Source organism: Chaetomium tenue (assembly GCF_020726465.1).
Source record: "Chaetomium tenue strain MPI-SDFR-AT-0079 chromosome Unknown F5144scaffold_2, whole genome shotgun sequence".
Classification (NCBI taxonomy): domain Eukaryota; kingdom Fungi; phylum Ascomycota; class Sordariomycetes; order Sordariales; family Chaetomiaceae; genus Chaetomium; species Chaetomium tenue.
The window spans coordinates 969946-993594 of NW_027117330.1; the positions used below are offsets into that span (position 1 = coordinate 969946).

Sequence of the window (23649 nt, forward strand, 5' to 3'; positions counted from 1 at the left end):
GGTGCACAACAATAGACTTGTCTCAACAGTAGGCTTGCGAGCTTATAGCGAACTGTTGAGACAAGTCTATTGTTGTGCACCTTTTGGCTGCACCGAACCTAAGCATCCTCGAGAGATTACCTTCAACGAAGCTGAACCCTAACAGGATAGGATCCTGAAGTAGGTTCGTCACATCTTAGGTTTTATTATACAAAGCTTAATTAGGAAATAAATTTGAATAAACTTAGCTATTCTTATTATAAAAGTAGTGTAAAAAGAGAGAAAAGGTAAATAAAAATCGATAATTTCATTCGCACGTTGTATTTAATAGTGGAAAGATGACATCAAAAATTCATCCGAACTTGGGGCTGTCCGGGGATTGAACCCGGGACCTCTCGCAGAACAGTGTTAACCCAAAGCGAGAATCATACCGCTAGACCAACAGCCCATCTTTGTCTCATGTGCGATATCGGAGGTAATTTAATCTGAATGGCCCTCTTCGGGGAAAATTAGCTGGCAGGATTTGCACCACGAACTGGTGTAAATAAAGCTGCCTTGGGAATTCTTCTATCCTTTAAAACTTCTTTTAAGTCTGTATCTCATTTTATATTATCTCAATAAAGATCAGACATGATCGATGGATTGACTGGGTCAAGGCAGTCAGGCATCACCCGTCCCAGATTTTGTCCCTAAAAGTTCAACTGCGATAAGAAACCGCACCCGTTGAGCAACGACGAAGATAAGAAGCTGCCGTTGTTTAGGGGCGCCGAGAAGGTGAATCTGGGCCTGGTGGTTCGCTTTCTTTTTCGGTTAAATAATTTCCAACTTGGTAGAGCGTGTGCGCGGGTTAAAGAAAAATGTTTTTTTTTTGGGGCGGGGAATTAAAACGGTTGGGAACGCGCATGCGTTCAGTTTTTATTTCCGTTTCCTAACTCCATTTCCGCTCCTTCCTTTTCTCTTTCTGGAGGTTGTGATCCTAACATCGCGTTGTAATCTTTTCTTGGCTAACCAAACGAAGCCGCGCGCCAAACGAGCCAACCATGGACTGCGCAATGCGCCTAACTAACTTCAACGTCGCCTCGTCGCCTGACGGGCACACACGCCCAGCTACCTAGGCAAGGCAAGGCTGAGGCGGGGTCGGGATGTTAACCCCTCGGCGTGTTTGCCGTCTGCATCCTTGAGCCTCTCTCTTTTTCGTATCCGTTATTGTCGGAAAGGCATAACTACTAGTAGTCTAGGTTCTGTTCTTTTCAGTCTTCGAAGTCCGTCGTGAACATGGCTGAATCGGAGCTGCAGGTCGGGAGGCTCGACCTGGCCACCCGAGCCCTGGACTTAACCACATCGCTGCTGACGGCAACATCCACCTCCAACTTCCTCCTCAAGGGCGCCTGGGAAATCGGCCAGTGGCTCGGCCGGGAGCGGCTGAACCAGCATGAGCTCCTCGACTGCATGGAAAAGGCCAAGGGCCTCGCGTTTGCTAACAGAAACGGGCTCGAATTCTTTGACAAAGTCGTCTCGGGCACCGACGCCCTCCCTGTCGGGCCCCTGTTCCTGCAGCAGTCGGGGTCGCTGGGCCGGCTTATGGCCGGTGACCCGAACCTGAACTGGATCGTGTCAACGGTGGCGGGCCTTTTCCAGCATCACAGCGATGACCGCCTCGTGGCCGCGAAGGTGACGGCGCTCATCATGGGAGTCCACCAGGCCCAGAGGCAGGGCCACGAGCAGGGAAACGAAGTCTCGATTCCCTTCCTCGACGCATCGACGTACAAACCGACGCACGGTAGGCTGAACGCCGTTGTGACCAAGATTGCCTCGAGCGTGTGGTTCAATGTCGTCAACGTCGGCTGCGACACCATCCCGCTACCCCAGGAGCTGCTCGATCTGTGCCCGACGGGTCATTACCTAGCGCCTAGCGACTTTGGCCTTGTTATCAGCACCATCCACACCCGTTGCCGATCCAAGGCCGTCCTTCGCACCGACCACCTCTTGCGGGACGTCCTCCAGTGGCTCCTCTTGCACTATGATGGAACCATCATTGTCAACACGGGTGGGCAGATCGTCTACCGCGCCGACCTTGGGAACCGTCACCGGGAGCTGGAAGTGCGCGTTTCGTCGGTGTGCTCCAAAAGCTACAACTGTGGGGCCGCCACAGCGGAGTCGTATAAGATTCTCCACGACATATCGGGCAGTTTTGAGGAGTTCCTCGCGGGAGCTTCCTACAGGGACTCTGACGACCTACCCCAACGACCGGGAATCAGGCAGAAATTGTACGACATTCCCCAACTGTACTCCAGCTTTATGTACACAAAGGACCTGGAGAATCTTGTGGAAACCTCTGCGCAGTTGATTTTGCGATGGCTGCTCAAGGTCCCGTTGTTCGGGACGTCGTTTCCCACTAGGCGAGATTGCTATACCCCGGGTTTCGATGCTACACCAGGGAGGTCGGCGGAGGAAGGGGCCATGACGGTTGCCCTGGTCCTCGAGAGGATCCCGGCCATGATTAACCTGCAATGGGGCAACCCGCCCGCTTCTCTAGCTATCATTGGCGATGACACCTATACGTCCTCCAACGATTTCCCAAGAGCTCCCGAGGACGAGACCCCATGGACGATGGAGCGCCGGTTTGGTATCCTTCTCGATTCCTTCCCGGCTCTCTCCTCTCTAGGGAAGAAAGCGACGGCGGAATGTTGGTGCCCGGATTGCAGTCAGAGAAACAGGTTCACTCCTCGTGTTTTCCGACCTGGCTGCCTGATACGGACCGCTCTAGAAGACGTCTTATTGCTCTTGGCGCACGGTATCGCCGATGGATTCGGTGTCAACGATGTTTCGTCCGGTTCTAAGACCGGGCCAATCGTCGAAGGTATGGCCGTACTACTTATGGAATTGATAACGGAAAGGAAGGTTTTATGGGACACCTGGTTCATGGTAGCATCGTGTGTTTACCTCGGCTGTCCGTTCGAGACACCCCCTACGCCATCGGACCATATTAACGGCGCGACTTCGTTCGCGGCCATCCAATTTGGGAACTTGGCAACGTCGGCACCTTGGCTAGACTTATCACGGGAGATTGTGGGCCGGGGATGCTTCGGCTTGGTCGCGTCCAAGGGACGACTCGGAGTGGTGACGAAGAGCGATCGCCAGGAGATGCAGTTTCGGACCGTCGAGGATAATTTTGCGATCATCGAAACCGAGATGACAGAGGATACGGCTTTGTTCACTTCTAGGTACAAAAAGGCGGCCTCAAATCTGGATCGTGACTTTTGCTTGGACAAAGACAAGTCCGCCGTGGAAAGCGACGTGATCCTGTGGCAAGCAGACGACAAATTTTACCGACTCCTGCTCCGGGTCAAGACCAATAACCACTGGCGCGCCGTCGACCCAAGCTCTGTGTTAACCGCAACGATCGAAATGCCTCACACATCGGCCCGTTGCCAACACGCAGCTCAGCCCCCGGAAATGCCGCCTTCGACCGTGAGGATCTACACCCTTGACGAAGTAGTTGGGAGATGGCCAGAGCCGCCAGGCGGCGTTCGGACCCCCTGGAAAAACAACACGCCAGATGAGGTTGACACCTACTACCTGACCAACGTTTTGGACACCCACATGAAAAAGAACGTTACCCTTGCTATTTCTGTGGACACAAGGGTGGTGCTCAACTTCCCCGAGCTCGCATGCCTACCGTGCACGCTCCGCCACGCGAGTGATGCAAAGAGAAAGTTCAGAGGCACCCAGCGTAGCGAGGCCAAGGACACCTCCTGCTATATTATCAATCTCGGGACTCGGCTCGCAGACCGGCATGGTGGCGCATTGCAGATAGGCTCCTCGGTTGATGCCGACGGTTAGACGCGACATGAATGATGAGCTCTGGTATGCGTGTACATCTGGCGGAATTATCTGTCTCTTCCAGCCCCCCGCGTACTTTAAATTAAAAGTTTCTTCTCCATTACACCGTTTGTACGGCCCCGCAGCTCTTCGCGCGTGAAAGATGAGCTTTGGGTCCCCAAGACGGCGGACGAGTGGGGAAGGTGATTGACGAGGTTGTCGACCATATCGCCAGCGCTCGCCAACGCGGTAGCGAATCGATTGTTGGTTTCCACTGGCCGTCTCGTCCATCAGCACAGAACCTCAGGACTCAGATGCTTATCAGCGATGGGCACTGACCCTCCAGCGACCAGAAGGAGGGATCGACTGCGTATCGTTAGGTGGCTTAGCGTCATACCTTATCAATGTTCTCTTCGACCATGGTGCACTGGCCATTGTTTGAGAGATGGGTGGGAGCTGTGGTGGCGAGTTCATGGCTTGGAGCCGACTGACTGGGTAACGACGGTGTACCCCCAGACGGATACCGCGTCTCGCGTCTGCCTTCTCACTTGGTATGTGTTGTACAGCAAGTCGCAGCTTGCCTATTTGGACCTGCAGTCCCGCCATGGTTCTCTTGTTCTTTAGGTCTTGCCCTTGTACCTCAGCCCTAACAGACGCCTCAATGAGCTTCTTGACCGGGCTATCCCGCGACCGAAATTGGGAGCGGATTAGCAAATATGCTTCCGGTGTACCCGTCACAGGTAATCCCTATATGCCGGGACGGTAGGGTGCCAGTTTGATCTGACAGAGCCCTCAAAGGTGAGATCAATGGTATTTGAGACAGACAGCAGGACTTGAGATGGACGGGAGAACTTGAGACGGACATATCTTTTATCACATATCTTGAGATAGGCATTGCAACATGAGATATATTCAAAGACAAAGTGTGGTGGGAGTGATAAGAGATTTGCGAGCGAAATAAGTATCTACCCCTAAACGTAGATTTTAAATCCTCCGTACCTGCCGTTCTCTAAACGAGGAGGCCGGCGGCAAAGCAAAGGTGGGCTCGCTTGAGTCTCCCCTTTGTTTCTCCAGCTGCTCTTGACGATCTCTTGAACTCGTCCTCGCTGATGCTTGGCGCAATCTTGATCGTCAAATCCCCAGCTTTCTGCTGGTTCCCAGAAGATGCTGAGCTTCTCTGGATCGAGTACAATCGCAAGGGGCAGGAAAGGCAGGATGGTTCCCAGACGATGCCGAGCTTCACCTCCGTGGCGGTGCAAATCTTTCTAGCCCGCGCCAATGGGGCGGGTCAGCCAGGGTTCTTTGTGGGTGGCGTCCCGAGCAACCAACCATCGAGCCTAGGTACCTCCAGGTGGCTGTAGACCGGGAGCCGGCTTGTGTTCCTACATCCCGGTCTTGAATGCTATGCACACCTCATCCCTCTGCCGAGGAACGACTCGTGTTTCTGGTCGCGCCTCGATATGGATAAGTGGTTTAATTTCCTCAACGATCTCGCGGCCCTCAAAAACCTTGATATCGACGACTCCACTGGACGTCTAGCTTTCCGCAGGAACCTCGTTGCCGGACTAGTCTGGCAACAAATCTGCCGTGTTCACTGCAAATCTACTCGCACCCGCCGCGCCCTCCCAGCCAGCTCCAGCCCTTCCGCGGAAAGTCGTTTCCCGAGCGCCCACCGGCACGAGTGTTTGCGGCCGCTCTGCCAGGGCTTGAGAGTAGGGCGAACACCGTAGTAATGTCGGCCGCGTTGGAATTCAACCCTAGCAAATCCGGTCCAACACTCAATAGATGTGCTTCTAGTATAAAAGACGGAAAAGAAGAAAGGGAAACTAAGGAAACGAACAAAAGAAAAAGAAACTAACAAAAAGAAACAGCAGCGTTATTTGAACAGGGGCTTTCAATTACTACCTAGTAGACTCACATTCTTAAGAAGAGGCTGAAGAGCCTACCCTGCGTACTGATAAACAGGGGCTGACATTTTCAGCCCTGCCAATGCTGGCTCTGCTGAGGAGGGATTTCAAAGACTGTTTTCCCATTTAGGCCGTGACCTTCGAACTAGGTACTAAGGCAGGGGGGCCTTGATAGCCCTGGACCCGCCCCCGGATACGGAAAACAGTCTATGCAGCATAATAACACGGCTGACGTGTGCTCGTGGCTCATGCTTGTTATTGCGTACTGCATCTCACCACTTGGCTGTGGTTACGACGTTGAACATTGATGAGGACGCTGGGCATCGATAGCAGCGTTGAGCCTCACGAAAATGACCTGTTCATTATAAGTAAGCTGTCCCTTCGCCTGGTTCTCATTATGCTCATGCTCACTCAACACCTGGCAGCTCATCGCCTGCATATTACACATCCAATTCCGCTCTCAAGTATCCCCATAATGGTCATTATCATGAACACAATGAAAGCTTTCCTCTCCGTCCTTGTTTCGGCTTCCTTTTTTGCCGGCGCTGTCTCGGCTCAGGCTCGAAGCAGTAAGAACTCACACCCAGTACATGTACACACGCAAGTCGGCACGCTAACACGTTCAGACAACACCGTCTCCCACGCCCCCTCTCTGATCGACCCTCGAACCTTGTATCCGCAGCGGGTCATCCTCCCCGACCAAGGCTTCCCGGGCCTCCACCGGAACTGGGACCCTCCCATCGACAGCGGCGAGCAATCGTACATCGGCACCGGCCGGCTCAAGGGCCGCAAGGCCCTCATCACAGGCGGTGACTCCGGCATCGGCCGAGCCGTCGCCATCGCCTACGCCCGCGAAGGCGCCGACGTCACCATCAACTACCTCCCAGAAGAGCAACCCGACGCCGACGAGGTAGCCGCACTCGTCGAGGCCGAAGGCGTCCGCTTCTTCGCCATGCCCGGCGATCTCCGCAACGAGACCTTCTGCGCGAGCCTCGTGCACCGCGCGCACGACGCCATGGGGGGGCTCGACATCCTGGTCAGCAACGCGGGCTACTTTGTGCAGCACTTCAACATCTCCACGCTCTCCACCGCGCAGATCCTCCAAACCTTCGAAGTCAACGTCTTCGCCTCCTTCTACCTCGTCCGCGCCGCCGCGCCCCTGCTCCCGCCGGGCGCCTCCATCATCTTCACGTCCTCGGGCATGGCCCGCCGCCCGCACGGCGCCGCCGTCGACTACGCCGCGACCAAGGCCGCGCTGGTTTCGATGGCGCAGACGCTGGGCTTGCAGCTGGGCCCGCAGGGTATTCGGGTTAATGCGGTCGCGCCGGGGCTTACGGCTACTAATTTTCTGACGTCGCATGGTCTGACGACGGAGAATGCTGATACGGTCGCGGCTCAGCTGCCGTTGGGGAGGATTGCGCAGCCGGCGGAGCTCGCGCCGGTTTATGTGATGATTGCCGAGGGGAGCAGCTCGCAGTCGATTGCGAGTGCTTTTGGGGTGAATGGGGGGAATCTTTCTTTTTAGAGGACGAGTTTGTTACATATCAAAGTGCCCATCTACGTGTATGTATATTGAGGGTCTTCAAGCAATATTGGCTGGCCACGCAGAACATGATTTAGCAAGTCAATCATTGTTGCCATCGCGGAGTCGGAAAGGGGCTATTGTCTTGTTATTCAGATGCATGTATCAACCGACCATATGCCGTTGGACAATGATTAAAAGGTGTATTTGAACAGAAATGTTATCTATTTACATCCTTCTTAAGTAGCAATACTTCAATAAAGATCGACAGAGCAGAGTACTGCCGTTGCACACTCAGGACTTGCGACAGAGGGGTCCGTCGGGCCTCTCGATAAAAGCCTCGGCGCCGACACAGGTTGGGCAGTAGAAGACATGTTCCGGATCGTACTTTTTCTTCGCCGCAAGGTGGGTGTCGTAGTTTGATCCATAGAAGGTCTGGATATAATCCGGGTCGTGGCGATCACCCTCGTTCATATAGCCGCCCGTGTGAGGGGCCAGGTTCTCGAGGGCCGCCCCCTTGACGTGGGTAATCTCGTGGGTAACGTAGTCTCGGATCTCGCGGCTCGCAACCTTGGAGATGCCCTGCCCGGTGACGAGGACGAAGGGGGAGGTGCGCCAGGCCGGGTGGAGGCCCGAGGTCGCGTCCGAGCCGTCGCGGAAGACTTGACCACCCGATACGAGCAGGACGACGTTGGACGCAAACTCCTCCGGCTTGCCGCTGATGATCTCCACCGTGTCGCGGACTTTCTGGTAGTCGGATACGGCTTCGCTGTCGATCATGCGGGAGGTCAAGATGGATGTGCTGCCCGTGGGGTCGTAAAGTCCAGACTCGGCGTGGTAGAATGACCAGTAGTCAGGGTACTCGGCGAAGGTTGAGTGGATAAACAGCTTGTCCTGGAATTTCTCAAGCGCCTCGAGTACTGCGGTTATGGCTTGCTCAGCCTCAGCTTTCTCCTTGCCGATTGACCAGATGCCGTGGCTATAGCCAGATGGAGTGTCGCCGATGAAGGGCATAGGAAAGTTGCGGAACCAGAAAGCGTAACCGGCATATCCCTCTTCGTTGAGCTTGGGGAAATGTTGGAGTAGGACTGCAACGGCATCAAGGAGGTCTGCATTCTCAGGGGTTTGCTGAAGCGGAGCGATAGCGAGTCGATGAACGGTGACGGCATCCACATTGGGATAGACTTTGATGTGTTGGCTGAGGACGATGCCGTAGCCAGGGCCACCGCCGCGGATAGCACGGAAGAGGTCAGTGTTCTCGCAGTGGTTGGCCGTGACAATGGTTCCATCTGCGAGCATCACCTCGGCCTCGAGAATCTGGTCGGCACCAAGCCCGTAGTTGCGTGTGGCAGGGCCGTGGCCGCCGCCGGATGGCCAGCCTCCAATAGCGCCCGGAGAGACAGCACCACCGCCGACGGCGATGACATTGTTTTCCTCGGCAACCTTGTACACGTCACGCCACTGCCATGCGCCATCGATGTGAATGGCGCTGCCCTTCCAACCAGACTTTGCGCACGACTTTCCCGCCCCTTTCCCTTTCCCGGCAGAGGATTTGCCCGAGAAGGCCTTCTGGAAGTAGATGCCGTTGCGATAATGACGAAGCCATACTTGGAGGCCACCATAGCCGTCAGAGCGGCCGAGGAGGTCGTGTCCCGTGCTCGTGACGACGAGACGGATGTTGTTGCGTTTGGCAAAGTCGAGCGTGATGGAAATGTCCTTTGTCGTGGTGGCATTGACGGCGTATTGGGGGAGGGAGCCAAGGGTACACGACGTAGGTGTCTCTCCGGCGGCGTAGTCTACGGGAGCGCAGGTGATATTGTAGGGATAAGGCCTGCCAATCGGCTGATTTGTTTGGAAGTCCTGATCCGACCACATCTGTGTCACATGGGCACACTCATCAAGATCTTTGCGCGGGCCGTTGTAACACGACTCGGCAATGGGAGAAGTCTTGATGAGCTTGCCTCTACCCAGCCTCTCCTCAAAGTCTTGCCAGTGGCAGACGCTTGGCCAGCAGGCATCACCAGGGACCTGTGTGTTGGGAGCGAGGTCAAATTGTCAACTCGAGATTTACAGTGCGCACCGAGAGGCAGTTGAAGACGGGATGGGCTGAAAGAGTCAAAAACCTACACATTTGCAGCTGGGATCAGCTTTCTGCTGAAGTTCTGTGGCAAGGCCAACAGTGAAAAGGAGTGACAGTGCCGCCTGGAGGCGCATCTTGTCGTAGAGTGAGTCTATAGATAACTTGGGGTGGAAAAGGATGATACGAAAGGAACTCGGGAAAAGGCAGAACCTGGGAATTCACGATTTTTAGCTGTTAATGCAACCACAAAACGTGGGCGTGTAGAAACCAGGGGGTACACAACTTTGGGGGCCAAATGCTTCCATGTACACACATATTTACCTACATGTAGGCTCCTAGGCCTATCACGGAACCACATGCTGTGTTCCGCCCTTGGCGCTACAACTCGATCCTAAGCGAAACAACATCGAATTACTGTTAATGGGGAGACTGTCAGCGGCCAAGCGAACTAACGCCCAAACCAGAATTGTTAAGGAACAAGGGTCCCTGATTGGAATCCGGCTCTGGCGTCCATACACTACATGAACGGTGTGGTAAGTCGGGCATGACTCGTTATAAGAGGTCGGGTTTATGCCAGGTTGAGCAAGGTAAGTCCTCAGCCATGCCCAGAACAGAACAGTGCCGCTCAGTTTGCAGATAGGCAGCTTCATAGGCACACCTAGCCTGCTTGCTCCCTCCCAGAGAGCACAGCCACACTCCTTCAACAAAGGCTCACGTAGAAAAATAAATATTGTTTTGCGATTCCCACCTTCTTGGATAATACACGCTACTACCACAATCAAATTTTTGGTTTGGTAGACTGGGTGAGTAAACTGGTGTTTGACATTGCAGACAAGACTCAATTGGGTCAACACTTCGAGCACCATGGCGGACTCAGGGGACATCGCAGCCTGGGCAGCGCTCGCCGCGGCTTTGCTGGCCCTAGTGGTCGCCCTTGCGCAGGCAACCCAGCAATACGTCGCGACGGCCCAGAACATGCGCAAATGTGAAAAGTCAGTCTGGGGCCCCATGCCTGGCCACCCCGGACGCCGGGTGTGGGTGTGGCACCAGCTTCGCTTCCGCATAGTCTTCGACATGCCCAACATCTTCATCCCGACCGAATACTGGGAGACACCGGGGAATGCCCGCCAGTTCCCGGCTCACCGTGTAACCACCCTCCCGGCCCCATTCGATCCCCCTACGGTCACCAAGGGAAGCGAGGTCGACCTCGAAGGGGGCGCCACCGCCGTCTTCCAGAACCGCTCCGAGGCATGCTGGGTCGGGTTCGCCAGACAGCTGAGCCGGGTGTGTCCCGCGGCAGTGCGCGTGGGGCTCATGGTCGGCGATGTGGACCGGCTGCCGGCGGATCTCCCTGTGGTGCCGATGCAGGTCAGCATCCGAGACGTCATTGCACTGGGGATTATGACGGGCATGTCTCTCCAGGCGGCCGACGGGGACTTTATCGAGATGAGCGGGCCGTCGGGCTTCATCAAGAGCAGCGACCACCCGCTGCTCGGGCGTCTGCTTCACTTTACGGCCTTCTCGGCGGACCTGCGGTCGACGCTCTTGAAAGGAGATATCAGCAAGTCCTGGCTCCGGCGGATGGAGGGCATCGCCTTTGTGGCCAACCAGCCATTTGACAAAGCTAAGAGGCGTTATTATGAAGGTCTCGGCATGAGGTGGCGCACACACTCCACCCAGCTGCCTTACAAGCCGGCGACGGACTCGGAGAACGAGGCCTCGGAAGAGGAGGAAGAAATAATGCTGCCATTCGTCGACCTCGAGGGAAAGGAACATAAAATACCCGCCGACAAGTGCGACAACTGGGAAGTACGTCTCTCCAGGCCACATACCCCCAAATGCCCCTTGCGGGCCCCGTGGTTGGTTTGGTGCTAACCACTACTTCCAATAGGCCCTGCTGCAAACTCTCGAAAGTGAAAACGTAGCGAGACCTCCTTTCATCATCAGAGGCGTGGACAATAAGGCTGTCGCGCCCAAGTCTTGGAAGACTCTACACAGAGTGATTTGCAAAGGGGATTTAAAACCCACCTTCAAGGTAACAAACACTGTACTTTGCCGCCAGCATCAAACTAACTTGATATGCTAGATTGCCCAAGGAGAATACGTCTCGCTGCGACCAGAAGCGCCCGTTACCCCTGAGCCGGGGCCTTCCGAAAACGCCGGAGACACTGCCGCAAAAGACGCAGCCAGCGGGGAAGATGGCGGGAACAACATAGAGTTACAAGAGATCCCAGCGGAAAACCCAAGTCAGGCGGCAGGAAGCGCACCCCCGGAAAGCAAACGAAGCCGGCCTCGAAAGCCTCCCCTCGCGCTCACATTAGTTGCACACAACAAAGACCCTGTTGAGCCCGCCGGAGCTCGGGCCCGGCCAGTCTCCGTATATTCATACCATTCCAGCGACTCTTCCGCCGAAGATATTCGTGTCCGCCGAAGCCGCCATCGCGAGCCGTCCACGTCCTCCTCTGATGATAACGACGTCCGCCACCGCCGATATAGGACGTACACACACAGGGTCGCGTTCGACTCGGAAGAGTACTGGCGCGACCGGATGGGCCAAGCCTACGTCTCCAGCACCACCCGCTACGCGATGCCTAGCCCGCCCGTCCTCCCCTTCTTCTGGGCCTCGCAAATCGACATCGAACTCGGCTACTGGGCGACGCCCTGGGCGCAGGGACTCTACACCTCCTGCCTCAACTCCCTCAGCATGATGGTCGACGTGGCCCTGATCGGCCTCTCCTACACCCTCCTCCCAACCCCAACCAAACCCACCCGAACCACCACCACCACCACCACCACCACCACCACAACCACCCCCACCCCCAAAAAGTACCCCCCCCACACCACCCTCCTCCAAAACCACGTCATCCACACCACCTTCCCCGACCACGGCCTCTTCCGGCTCGACGACCTGTGGGCCCACCTGCGCTCTGGCTCACACACCTGGCCGCCCTACGCGCTCAACGCGCGCGGCGGCGGCCTAACCGACGTGCTGCCCCCGACCACCCTCACCCCGCATGGTGTTTTCGGGGAGGGGGTGCACCTGCCCCCGCTGGCGCTGCTGCAGTCCGTTCGGGACGCTGCCGGGGCAGGTGGGGCTAAAGCAGGTAGCCAGCGGTTGGAGGGGAGAGGGAATCTTGCAAGGGATAGGTTGCTGGAGCTGGCGTCGATTGATTTGTGGTTGGCGAGCGCGGCGAGGACGGGGACGGTGGCGGAGGGGGAGGGGGGTTTGGTGGGGAATGCGCCGGCGATTGTGGAGGAGATGTGGTTGGATTTTGGGCGGGAGATTATGCGGACGAGGGAGGAGAGGTGGAGTCGGGATGGGGGGGATTATGCGGTGCGGCAGCTGGCGAAGAGGATGAGTGGGTGGTTGGGGCGGTTGTTGGGTGGGCAGGGTGGCAGGTCGAGGGGGGAGGAGTATTTTGTGTGGGTGGCTTTTTTGCGGGCGGTGAAGGTGATGGAGTGCGTGCAGGATGGGCCGAGTACGTACGAGGCGTTGGGGATGTTCAGGAATGATACGTTGGTGTATCTTGTGTAGGCTTGCACGCTTTGGCATAGATAGGTACTTATGCATCATGGAATATCAATAGGAATATGGCATTTCAAATACATGTATACATGTATACACAACCAATGTGATTATTGCCAGGCCAACAACGATGCGAAATAACCGGCAACACGGTCTGCAAGATCCTGGATCTTGGGCTTTGATACCTAATTTTGCCTCGTTAACCAAGTCGGCGATAGTACTGCTTTTATTGTCACCGTGGAGTCGGGTCAGCCGAACAAGCAACCTGCCTGAGCCGTTCACTGACCCGGCAGTGATTGGAGATTTGGCGTACTTGTAGGAGAAGCCGGAACAGACTTCAATCACATGTACAACAACCGGGGCCGCAAGCTATGATTGATAGTTGAGTGCCTTGCGTCAAAACCCTACCTAGGTAGCAAGATGGTTTGAACATGGATAGTTCGACATCTAATTTCATCATTCTGATTGGGACTGCTTAGAGTTTGTGTAGAGGCGGGGTTCTACATGTATCCAACCAGGGAGGTTGCCCTGCCGTTCAGGTTGTGCCGCCTGTGGTCAACTGGCGACTGATTGGTGACCGAGGTGTGAGCCTTGTGGCTGCGGCCAACAGCTTGTCAAGCAGGCTCTGGAGGCTTCGCTCCTTCCATCCTTACGCGCCTTCATTCCGACATCCATGTTTATTACAGCCAAATGCACCAACGACATCCGTAGCTTCCCTCCGCTCGACAACGAACACCGGCCATGTCAGATCCCGAACAATACACAGTCGGTTGGATCTGCGCCATTTCCACCGAGGCCGTAGCAGCCCGAGCCTTCCTCGATGAAGAATACGACGGCCCTCGGCAAGTCGCACGGCACGACAACAACAGCTATGTTTTGGGAAAGATCGGCTGTCACAATGTGGTCATCGCCGCCCTGCCTGACGGGGAATATGGCACAACCTCCGCGGCAGCATTGGCCCGAGACATGCTCCACAGCTTCCCGAACGTGCGCATCGGGTTGATGGTCGGCATCGGGGGCGGCGCCCCTAGCCAGAAGCGTGATATTCGACTCGGGGATGTCGTAGTCAGCAGTCGTAATGGCGGCCAAGGCGGCGTGTTTCAGTACGACTTTGGCAAGACCGTCCAGAATCAGTCGTTTCAAGAAACAGGAATCTTGGACCAGCCACCTATGGTATTGCGGACGGCTGTAAGCAGCCTCAGAAGCACATACGAGATGAGAGGCCACCGGCTTGTGGACGATGTGGACATGGCCTTGAAGAAGATCAAGAAGCGAAAGAAGTACACACGCCCTCCTCCATCAAGCGATAGACTCTACAAGGCCGATATTGCATACCCTCTGCACCCGGCCGACGATTGTGACTCTACGTGCGACAATGATGAGGACTGCCTAGTAGTCCGAGACGCACGGGACGAAGAGGACGACGACCCCGCGATTCACTACAGATTAATTGCCAGTGGAAACCAGTTGATAAAGGATGCACATATCCGGGACAAGCTGGCAGATAGCAAAAGCGTCCTTTGCTTCGAGACGGAGGCCGCCGGCCTGATGAACCACTTCCCATGCCTGGTGATCCGTGGCATCTGCGACTACTCGGACTCACACAAGAACAAGAAGTGGCAGGGGTTCGCGGCAATGATGGCTGCAGCGTATGCGAAGGATCTTTTGCGTCAGATCCCGTCCAGCAAGGTTGAAGAGGAAAGACGGATCGGCGAGGTACTTGGTTCAAGTAAGTTGGCGACGTGATCCCAATTTGTGAGCTTTGATCTGACTATACGTACGTAGTCCAGGGAGATCTGAGACGTTTGCACCAGACGGTGACTGAGATGGAAACCGCAGCTATGATTACCCGACTCGAGCGATGGCTTCGCCCACCTAACACATCGCCTAATTTCGTTCAAGCGAGAAAAAAGTCTCACGAGGGATCCGGACAATGGTTCCTTGATAGCACCGCCTTCAACAAATGGAAGCATGGAGATTCATATCGCCATCTGTGGCTTCACGGATTAGCTGGATGTGGCAAGACGGTCCTCAGTACAACCATTGTGGATCATCTCCGAAAGATGAAAGAGCCAAAAGACTGTGTCACCCTCGAGTTTTATTTCGACTTCAGCGACACAACGAAACAAGAGATAGACGGCGTCTTACGCTCCCTCGTATTTCAACTCTACAAGTTAGGGTTTCATCCCAAGGATCTCGACCGCCTCTACAAATCTCACTTTGATGGCCAGAGACACCGAGTTTAAGAGACTGTCTCTATTCGATGATGAAAGGCTCAAAAAAGATTATTTACATCGTCCTGGATGCATTGGATGAGTGCGGAGAGAGAAAGGAACTGCTTGAGTGGATGAAAGGATTCACCACCAGGCCTGGTCTAAGCCATGTTCATCTCATTGCCACTAGCCGACCAGAAGAAGAGTTCCTGAGCCGCATTCCCGAATGGTTGGGCAAAGAACGTTGTTTGCCGCTCGACAGTAAAGCCGTTGATGCCGACATACGCTCCTATGTCACCGCAGCACTGAAACAAAATGCCGATTTTGTAGACAAGCGACTGTCTCAAGATCTCCTTGAACGTATTTGTACAAAAGTTGGAGACGGGGCCGATGGTGTAAGTTCTTTCCCCGGTCGGTTTACAGGCCCAACTATCTAGGTACTGAAGCGAATGTTAACATCTAAGATAGGTTCAGGTGGGCTGCATGTCAATTGGCAAGTCTTGCAACATGCATGAGCCCCAGAGCAATCGAAATCGCTCTCGAGACTTTGCCCCGAGATCTCTACGAAACGTACCATCGAATGCTTCAAAGCATCCCGGCAAATATTGCAAAAGATGCCATGCGTCTCCTGCAGTTTCTCGTTCACGCCAAGCGGCCGTTAACGCTAAGAGAGGCCGTAGAGGTGATCGCCACGCAGGCGGGTGAGGAACCACGTGGCTTCGACCCAAACCGCAGACTGTTCCGCGAGGCCGATGTTTTGCGACATTGCCCCGGCTTAGTCTCAGTAATTGAAGCCTCTTCGGACTATGGCGAGACCAGGGAGGTGCTAAAACTTGCTCACTTCTCAGTCAAAGAATATCTTCTTAAGCAAGACCAGTTTGACATCAAACGCGCAAGCACCGTCATCACGAAGACCTGTTTGAGTTACCTTACGTGCATCGAAGGTAGTAGTTTTGATAAGATCGAGCAGGACTTTCCGATGACAGAATATGCAGCCAATAACTGGATTGGCTATGCAACTTTGGCCGAGACTTCAGGAGACGTGGTTCAAGCAACAGCCAAATTCTTTGAAGACCAGTCACCCTGTCACGGATGGTATCCGTTCTTCCAGAAAGACTGCGAGCAGCGCACAGGCCCAGGACCCCCTAAAGCATCTGTGCTATTATATTATGCTTGCCTGGCTGGTTTACCATCCGCGGCAAGTTATCTGTTGGACGAGGGCGCCGACGTCAACGCGGAGGGCGGATTTTTTGGCTTTCCTCTGCAAGCCTCATCAGTGCAAGGCCACAACGAGGTTGTACGATTCCTCCTTGAAAATGGCGCTAACGTCCACGCGTGTGGCGGTTTCTTCGCCAACGCTCTCCAGGCTGCCATAGTGGAAGCTCATAGCGAGACTGTGCAACTCCTACTGGACTATGGAGCTGATATCGATGTGCAAGGCTGGGGCTATGGGAACGCTCTCCATCTTGCCTCATATATGGATTACATCGAGATCGTGCGGCTTCTGCTGGACAGGGGTGCCGACGTCAACTCACCGGGGGGTGACTTCGACAACGCTCTCCATGTTGCCTCATTCAGAGGCCATACCGAGATTGTGCAACTCCTGCTGGACAAGGGCGCTAAAAATACGCTCTAAATTGAGCATCTCCCCGTCGAATGCGGTTAGAGGTCGATTACGCGGACAAAGTCTTCTCTCGGTCTCGGAAACAGGAAAGGTTTACTGAGCAATATTTCTTGGCCGCGGAGTCCCTATAGTGTACCTATCTGCGATTTATTTAGCTCGCCACTTGATATGCAATATTCTTGTGGTGTAAAGAGGCACCAGGAGGTTCGTTGTTGAATAAGAGGGCAATGCACTCAGTGTACATGCACCCTAAGGATGTCTAGGTCCGTACCTATACTTATCAACCTTGCCTCGTCCAGTATAGCCACCCCCTTCAAGCCGCATGTCATTTTGTTGGCAATCTCAACCATAATTGCGACTGGATGGTTCTCGTTATACTTCGAGGCAAGGCACGCGTTGGCTGCAATACGAAAGGGTTCGGTCAGGCACCTACATACGTCGTTTTGCCAAGTTTCCCATGTAGTCCATTTCCGAACGGCGGGTTCATCAATGGATTCGGCTCAATGGTCTAGTGGTATGATTCGCGCTTCGGGTGGACACCCACAGCCTGTAAACAGGCAAGAAGATGTGCGAGGTCTCGGGTTCGATCCCCGATTGAGCCCCTATCTAGAGTCCATAACTTTTGCTATTTATTTTTGTACATGTCTGAATTTGTGGCACAGGATCCGCAGGGCCCAATAATCACCTATGTGAAGAGCCTGGGTGATCAATATAGGTATTCACGACGCCTACCCAATACCTTGTCAAGGTCATGGTGTGGTGCGCGACAGAAAGTCCAAGTGACCTTGAGAAAGCTTCGACGGCACGTAGTTCGGTGGTATGGGACTCGTGATAACTGAACCTGGTGGATAGATGTGTGTTCTAAAGTAGCTGAGAAAAAAACTACCCAGCCTGCAAATATCGTAGATCAAGAGCACGCGAACGATGGATACGAGTTTGAAGCACTCCACAACAAGCCGCAAATTGCCCAGTATTGCCGTGAGTCATTCGAACACAAATGGGGCCGGGGCCTTGGGCAGGTACCTTCACGTTGATATAAATGAACCAAACCACAAAGACGTGGAAGTGACTTGTTACCATTTTCTAACCAACAAGTCGCCCTATGCATACTCGTTGTTGTCAACATAGTCCGATTTTTGACTCTCCTCGGACTCGGCGTTTCTCCGCCTTAGACCTCCACCCAGTAATCATCGACACCGTCGTTATCCTCGCAAGTTCGTGGTCCAGGCCCTGGAAAAGGGGGTGAAGAGCTGAGCAGGAAAAACGCCCAGCTGATCAATGGAAGGGTGTAGGAAGCCATCCTCTTCGCAGAAGGCAATCTTTCCACCGGTCCGGGCAGCTCAGAAGAAGAAGGCAGACAGTAACAAACGGCTAATGTACACAAGTCCAAACTATAAAGGTACCTATACATATCAGTGTCCGGGAAACGATTCGAGAAACCCAACTAATATCATTGATAACGTCCTTAGGACGCTAACCACTTTCCTTCAACTGATTCTTTGCTTATCCTAAATTGTTTTGTCCATCCCAGGCCATACTGTCCATCCTGAAGGTATCTTGGTAACTGTATGAACTCGGCCCGGGCGTCCCTACGCAATATAGTGAGCACCAACTCCCACATTATCCGCATCTTCAAGGCCAAGGCCCTCCATCCTATAACCACCACCCCGGTGTTTAACTGGATCAATGCTAGAGGTGGCAGGGCACTGTAGCTAGATAGTTTCCTCTCCTACATCGTTGTTAGATACGTACAATTCAGTACGACTCAACCATAGGACGTAAAGTCATTTATTTCGCTAGCTTAGTACTTTAGCAACCTCGACCTCCACATCCCCAGCACCTACGAGTAGCTCCCCCACAACGGTTTTATTGGGCGCGTGTCTTCGTTGATGAGGCGCAGTCACTGCGAAACATGACCGCCACAAACTCGCGAATCATCCGCCTCCTGCAGGGGAAGGCGCGCTATCTGATGACTGCCACCCCGGCCCTCAACCGCATTGAGGATGTCAAGTCGTTCGGCTCGCTAGGTAGGCTAGCATTACAGCAAGCTCGACTTACAAATCCTCCGTACCCTAAGACTGGGATTATATCGCAGAGATTTGCCAGCCCAAGGGCAAGTATATCGCCCCCCAGTCGTTTACGCGTACCAGAGAGGAGATCTCTACCATCAAGCACAAGGTCAAGCAACGTACGGACCCCACCATGGATAGGGCGTCAGACCGCGCCATCATCGAAGACCCCCGGTATTTCGGGGTTCCCTGTTAAGTTCTATAAGGCGACCAGAAAGTGCTTCTGGTTGCTTTATAACTGGGCCCTCGGGCTCGGCCTCATCAAGCTGCCGGACAAGGAGGACTTTACCACCCGGTACGAGTCGGACCTCGTCTACAGGGAGATTATGAATTGTCTCCTGATCAAGCGGTCTGCTCAGACCCCGCTAGATCTCCCGAACGGGAAGAAGTGCTACCCCCGTGACGAGATGCCCGCGCACCGGGTTAAGGTGGAGGAGCTGGGGCACGCCGACAAGACCATGGCTGTCAACGTTGCCACCGTGGTCACAGAGCTGCTCCGCAACCTGTACACAATCCGCAACAATAATGATGCCCAACCTAAGTTTTCTTATCCATCCTAAGTTGTTTGTCCATCCCGGGTTATCTGTCCATCCAAAATATATCGCGGTGACCGTATGAACTCGGCCCGGGTGGAATCGAGTCATTCCTGGTTTCGGGTTCCCAGCGAGGACGAGTTCAAGGCTGAAGAAACAAGCATGAGACTCAAGCGACAAGTCGGACCAGATATAGGAGCCCGAGGAGTATCTAATATACGATATCAGCTTATATATTGGCGAGATAGACTGATCCTAACTGATTCCTATAGTAATAATACCTCCGACATCCTTAACGACTATATCCAGAGTATTGGTAACCGAGACAAGCTTAATAAGTCCGCCAATACTAGCTATATGGTAGAGAAGATCCTAGAATATAAGATCCAACCCTTAGCGAGTACCTGGAGGGTATCGGCGGCCGGGATGAGCTTTAGGAGGATAGCACCAAGGTCAAGCTCATGGCACCCGTGGGACTCACAAAACCAACCACAAGGAAAGAAAGTGGTTGCTCATAACCCTCAGCGCCGGAGTCGGCGGTGACCGAGCACACCGAACTTCTGCGAGAGAGCGACCTTAATAGCGGCCTCACATACATCGTTTCTCTCATTGTTACCGATCCTTCCTTTGCTGACACTTATCCTCTTTTTTGTAAATAAATGGTTACTCCACGATTCCATCCAATTTTGCTATCCATCCCAAGTACTTTGTCCGTCTCAGGCGTTTTGTCCATCCCAACCCAACCCATATTGTCCGTCCGAAAATATACGACCTATCCTAAAAAGCCAGCAAAGCTTCTCGCGGGTTAGCGTACTGAGAGGTTGCATCCATCTATCTACCTTTGGTGTTAGGAAGACGGCTGAAGGAACGTATTGATAGAGACTGGTGGGAATGTAGGAAGCGATTACCGACATACCAAGAGGCCCTTCAGTCACCCGACGGCTAGTAGTCGAGGGAGTAATCCTACCCAGCCGGTCCTGGCCCCCTAGCGTGCCATAGCAGACCAAGGAAGTCGGCTTGTGTTCCCACGTCGCGGTCTCGAATGCTATGCACACCTCATCCCTCTTGCCGAGGAATTACTCGTGTTTTGTCATGACCTCCAGGGCTTGGTTGATCGGCTCCCACCGCCGCGAGCAAGTCTACCCAAGCTTTCTTCATACCGCGACGAATGGCGTGTCTTCCTCTTCGCATGCTAACGGGGGTCGCTCCACGAAACCTCGTAAAGCAGAGCAGGGACGGTGTTGCGATATACGGTCTTAGATTCGTAATTATACTCGACCCGTCAGAAAGAACGATACGAGGGAGCCAAGGACGTCCTTTGTCTTCTCTGGAGCCTATTAAACCTCCAAGAGTGGATTTGCAACATCCTCGCGTTCAAGAAAGAGCTTGTCAAAGATGGACACAAGAGGCTGCCTCTGAGTTGTGTTCTTTTCCAGATATTGGTTTCCTGACGCCTGACGCGGTGCAAGTTGGGATTCTTGGTTTGGTCGTGGGGGCTTCGGCGAGGACGGAGTGCGCGGTGCGGCGGAGCTGTGGAATTACTGAAGGCGGAGGGGTTGGAAGGACGCATTTGGTCCGGTATATATTGAAGCGGCAATAGGACGAAAGGAGAGGGTGGGATGAGAGAATGAGGTGTAGGACCGAACAGAATCCGATAGGGACGAGTTGCTCTTTAACTTGAGTTGAGTAAGACGAGACGGGACGAGGGAAAAGGAAGGGGAGGCTACTAGACAAAAATGACAATGGGAAAGTACATCGCCAAATGGGTTGAAGAAGACGGCAATTGGAACCACAGGTATGTGGGTGTGATCATAGTCTGAGACAACCAACAGAGAGAAATGTCTTTGGCGATACATCGAACTCTCGAACGAGGGATACAAACATGTATCATGCCATCAAGACCAAATTTCAGCACCCTTACCCTCACACCCTGCTAGCTCGTGGGGAGGTCATCACCTTGATACGCACCGCCTGCTTAGGTAGGTAGTCAAAGAAACGCTTTTAATCCTATGACCGCTGGTATATTCTACCGCTGAGGCTTTCCCATGTTGTTACAAAACCTTTAAACATAATGCCTGCCACCCCCTGAATGCTGATCCTGCGATGCTCTTGAAAAGAGATGCCCCTAGCCATGTAGCCCACATGCATATTCCTACACCAAAAGAATACCCTCACACCATCCTACACCCAACCGCCAAAGTGCCACATAACACATGACGCGCACGCCCCATCCCATAATGGAAACGGGGTGCTAATAGTAGGCCAGTAGACCAGCGCAGACAGACCCGGGGGATGCCGCCCATACAAGGCAGCACCCCAACCTGTCCGCCCTCCCTTCCCCCCCGGCCTCCATCCATCCATCCATCAATACTCAGCCCCCACCCAATCCAAAACCGCACAAACCACCTCCACCGCCACGACCGCCCCCCTGGCCGCCATCGCGACCACACTCTCCAGCAGCAACACTGCCATCCACACCGCCGCAAACGCGGCCTCGCCCAAGCTGCTCAACCCCCTCAACACCCTCGCAAGCGCAACCGCCACCGCCACCGCCGCCACAGCATCCCGCCGTCGCGCGGCCGCAGCAGCAGCAGCAGTAGGGTCCCTCATCACCCCCAGCCCCAGCCCACTCTCCACTCCATAACCCAGCCCATGATGCTGCTGGTGATGTTGATGATGATGCTGCTGATGACGTCCACGAAGCTGATTCCGCTGACGCTGACGCGGGTACTGATTCCGCCCCAACCCCGCCACCACGGCAGCCGTTACATCATCGACCGCGACATCATGCAGACCATCGGCGGCCCAGGCTAGTCAATGCCCCCCGCCGCCACCACCTCCACCGCCGCTGCCACCCGCACCCCCCACCGCAACAACACTACCACTGCTACCACCACCAATCGAACCATGCGACGCATGCGCACCAACACCCCCCAGAAGCAGCCTCCGATTCTTACGCATCAGCTGCGCGAGGCTCTTCTCGAGTTTCTCCGTCTCGCGGCGGGCCGTCGTCAGCGCTTGCTCGGCGTCTTCGAGAGACATCAGCGGCACGTTGCCAAAGGGCCCTGGGGACGTGAAGTTGATGGCGCCGCCTCCCGCGCCGATGCCCGGCCCGACGCCGGCGGCGGCAGCGGCGATGGCCGATGTGGCGGCCGCGGCGGAGGGGATTTGGAATTGGGTCTGGTGCGGGGGTGGTGGTTGTTGGTATTGTTGGGTTTGTTGTTGGGGAGTTTGTTGTTGAGGGTGGTGGTGGTGATGATGATAGTGGTACGAGTGGTGGTGGTGTCGGGGAGAAGAGGAGGAAGCGGCGGCTGTGCCGGAGGCGGCGCTGAAGACTTCCTCGACGGTGGGGAGTTGGGAGTTGATGTCAAGGTATGCGCCGTGCGGATCGGCGTGGTGGTGCAGCTCGTCGGCGAAAGCGCCCACGGGGCCCGGGTAGCTCAGCTCAGGTGGGGCGACACCGACATCAAGAATGTCGTCGTGCGCGAGTGGTGGCTGATGAGGAGAGGACATCGCACCGCCGATGCGGCCGTATAGCCACGGCTCAACCGCCTTGAAGTCTGAGCCTGTGCCTCGCAGATCGGGTGTCCAATTGGACATGGCCTTGGGCAGGCTCATGTCTCTCGAATTGAGGTTCAGCCGCGGTAGGACGTACTGATTGATGTAGTAGATGGCCTCCTCGCGCTGGATCTTGTTCACCGGATCGGAGGGGTAGGCGGCGGGGGCCTGGGGGAAATAACTAGGAGGCCCGTTAGGGACTGCGCGGCCCTTGATCAGGCTGAAACCGCCGCCAGCCTCGTGGCGGGAGGAGACGAAGGCGGCGGGGCTGGCGGTCGATTCGGCGACGAGCCGTTGAAGGTCGAGGAAGCGGTCTTCTTCATCGGGAGTAAGATTGCGGATACAGTCACCGTTGGGCGTCAGGAGAATGCGCGTGCCGTCCATGACCTTGCGGACGGGCTTGCCCGCTAGGAGCGACGCCTGGTCGTCCTCGGTGACGATCGACTTGGTCGGGGTCATGGAGTTCTTAGCTGCCTGATCCCGAGTGCCCGCACTAGTGGCATCATTCCGCGACTTGTCTAGTTGGACGCTGACTGATTTGAAGAAGGCCAGGCTCTCAACGCCATCTGGCACCAGGCCGGCCGTTTGTAGGTCGTGTAGTACCGAGGCTGGCGTGGGTAGAGTCCGGGGGGTGGATGACTCGGCGCTCTTGTCGACCTTCTCCCCAGCCTTTCCCTTCAGATCGCCGTACCGGCCTTTATGCAGTGGCGGCTCGTCAGTCAAGGTGGTGGTCTCGTTTGCCGTTGACCGGTAAGCGGACGACTCTTCCCTCAACTCCTTGCTCTCTTTGGCCTCCACAGCTTCCTTGGTCTCCTT

The 23649-nt window shown here is 54.8% G+C and overlaps 6 protein-coding genes and 2 non-coding genes across 8 annotated transcripts; 6 read left to right on the forward strand and 2 right to left on the reverse strand.

Moving 5' to 3' along the window:
- Positions 1-343: 343 nt before the first annotated feature.
- On the reverse strand, positions 344-427 carry F5144DRAFT_t62. The gene has a single exon. It is a non-coding gene; the product is annotated as a tRNA-Pro (tRNA).
- Positions 428-914: 487 nt separating this feature from the next.
- F5144DRAFT_609434 (uncharacterized protein) lies at positions 915-3822 on the forward strand (the record flags this gene model as incomplete). Its single annotated transcript, XM_066791629.1, has 2 exons — positions 915-2839; positions 2909-3822. Exons 1-2 carry the CDS (start codon positions 1255-1257, stop codon positions 3820-3822), a joined length of 2499 nt encoding a protein of 832 aa, XP_066645987.1. The 5' UTR covers positions 915-1254.
- A 2382-nt stretch (positions 3823-6204) lies between these two features.
- On the forward strand, positions 6205-7300 carry F5144DRAFT_626605 (uncharacterized protein; the record flags this gene model as incomplete). The annotated part of the gene is made up of 2 exons (XM_066792270.1): positions 6205-6277; positions 6335-7300. 2 exons carry the CDS (start codon positions 6205-6207, stop codon positions 7231-7233), a joined length of 972 nt encoding a protein of 323 aa, XP_066645988.1. The 3' UTR covers positions 7234-7300.
- An 87-nt stretch (positions 7301-7387) lies between these two features.
- F5144DRAFT_504756 (uncharacterized protein) lies at positions 7388-9534 on the reverse strand. The gene is made up of 2 exons (XM_066786437.1): positions 9358-9534; positions 7388-9258 (listed from the first exon to the last, which is right to left on the reverse strand). The coding sequence occupies exons 1-2, from the start codon at positions 9442-9444 to the stop codon at positions 7525-7527; spliced, it is 1821 nt and encodes a 606-aa protein (XP_066645989.1). The 5' UTR covers positions 9445-9534; the 3' UTR covers positions 7388-7524.
- A 173-nt stretch (positions 9535-9707) lies between these two features.
- F5144DRAFT_626607 (uncharacterized protein) lies at positions 9708-13308 on the forward strand. Its single transcript, XM_066792271.1, has 3 exons — positions 9708-11119; positions 11202-11345; positions 11397-13308. Exons 1-3 carry the CDS (start codon positions 10175-10177, stop codon positions 12843-12845), a joined length of 2538 nt encoding a protein of 845 aa, XP_066645990.1. The 5' UTR covers positions 9708-10174; the 3' UTR covers positions 12846-13308.
- A 269-nt stretch (positions 13309-13577) lies between these two features.
- On the forward strand, positions 13578-16685 carry F5144DRAFT_589910 (uncharacterized protein; the record flags this gene model as incomplete). The annotated part of the gene is made up of 5 exons (XM_066790101.1): positions 13578-14565; positions 14622-15076; positions 15121-15448; positions 15514-16424; positions 16542-16685. 5 exons carry the CDS (start codon positions 13578-13580, stop codon positions 16683-16685), a joined length of 2826 nt encoding a protein of 941 aa, XP_066645991.1.
- A 485-nt stretch (positions 16686-17170) lies between these two features.
- Positions 17171-17275, forward strand: F5144DRAFT_t34. The gene has a single exon. It is a non-coding gene; the product is annotated as a tRNA-Pro (tRNA).
- Positions 17276-18585: 1310 nt separating this feature from the next.
- On the forward strand, positions 18586-19712 carry F5144DRAFT_599134 (uncharacterized protein; the record flags this gene model as incomplete). Its single annotated transcript, XM_066790988.1, has 5 exons — positions 18586-18700; positions 18769-18916; positions 18957-19247; positions 19548-19613; positions 19673-19712. The coding sequence occupies 5 exons, from the start codon at positions 18586-18588 to the stop codon at positions 19710-19712; spliced, it is 660 nt and encodes a 219-aa protein (XP_066645992.1).
- Between the last annotated feature and the right edge of the window lie 3937 nt (positions 19713-23649).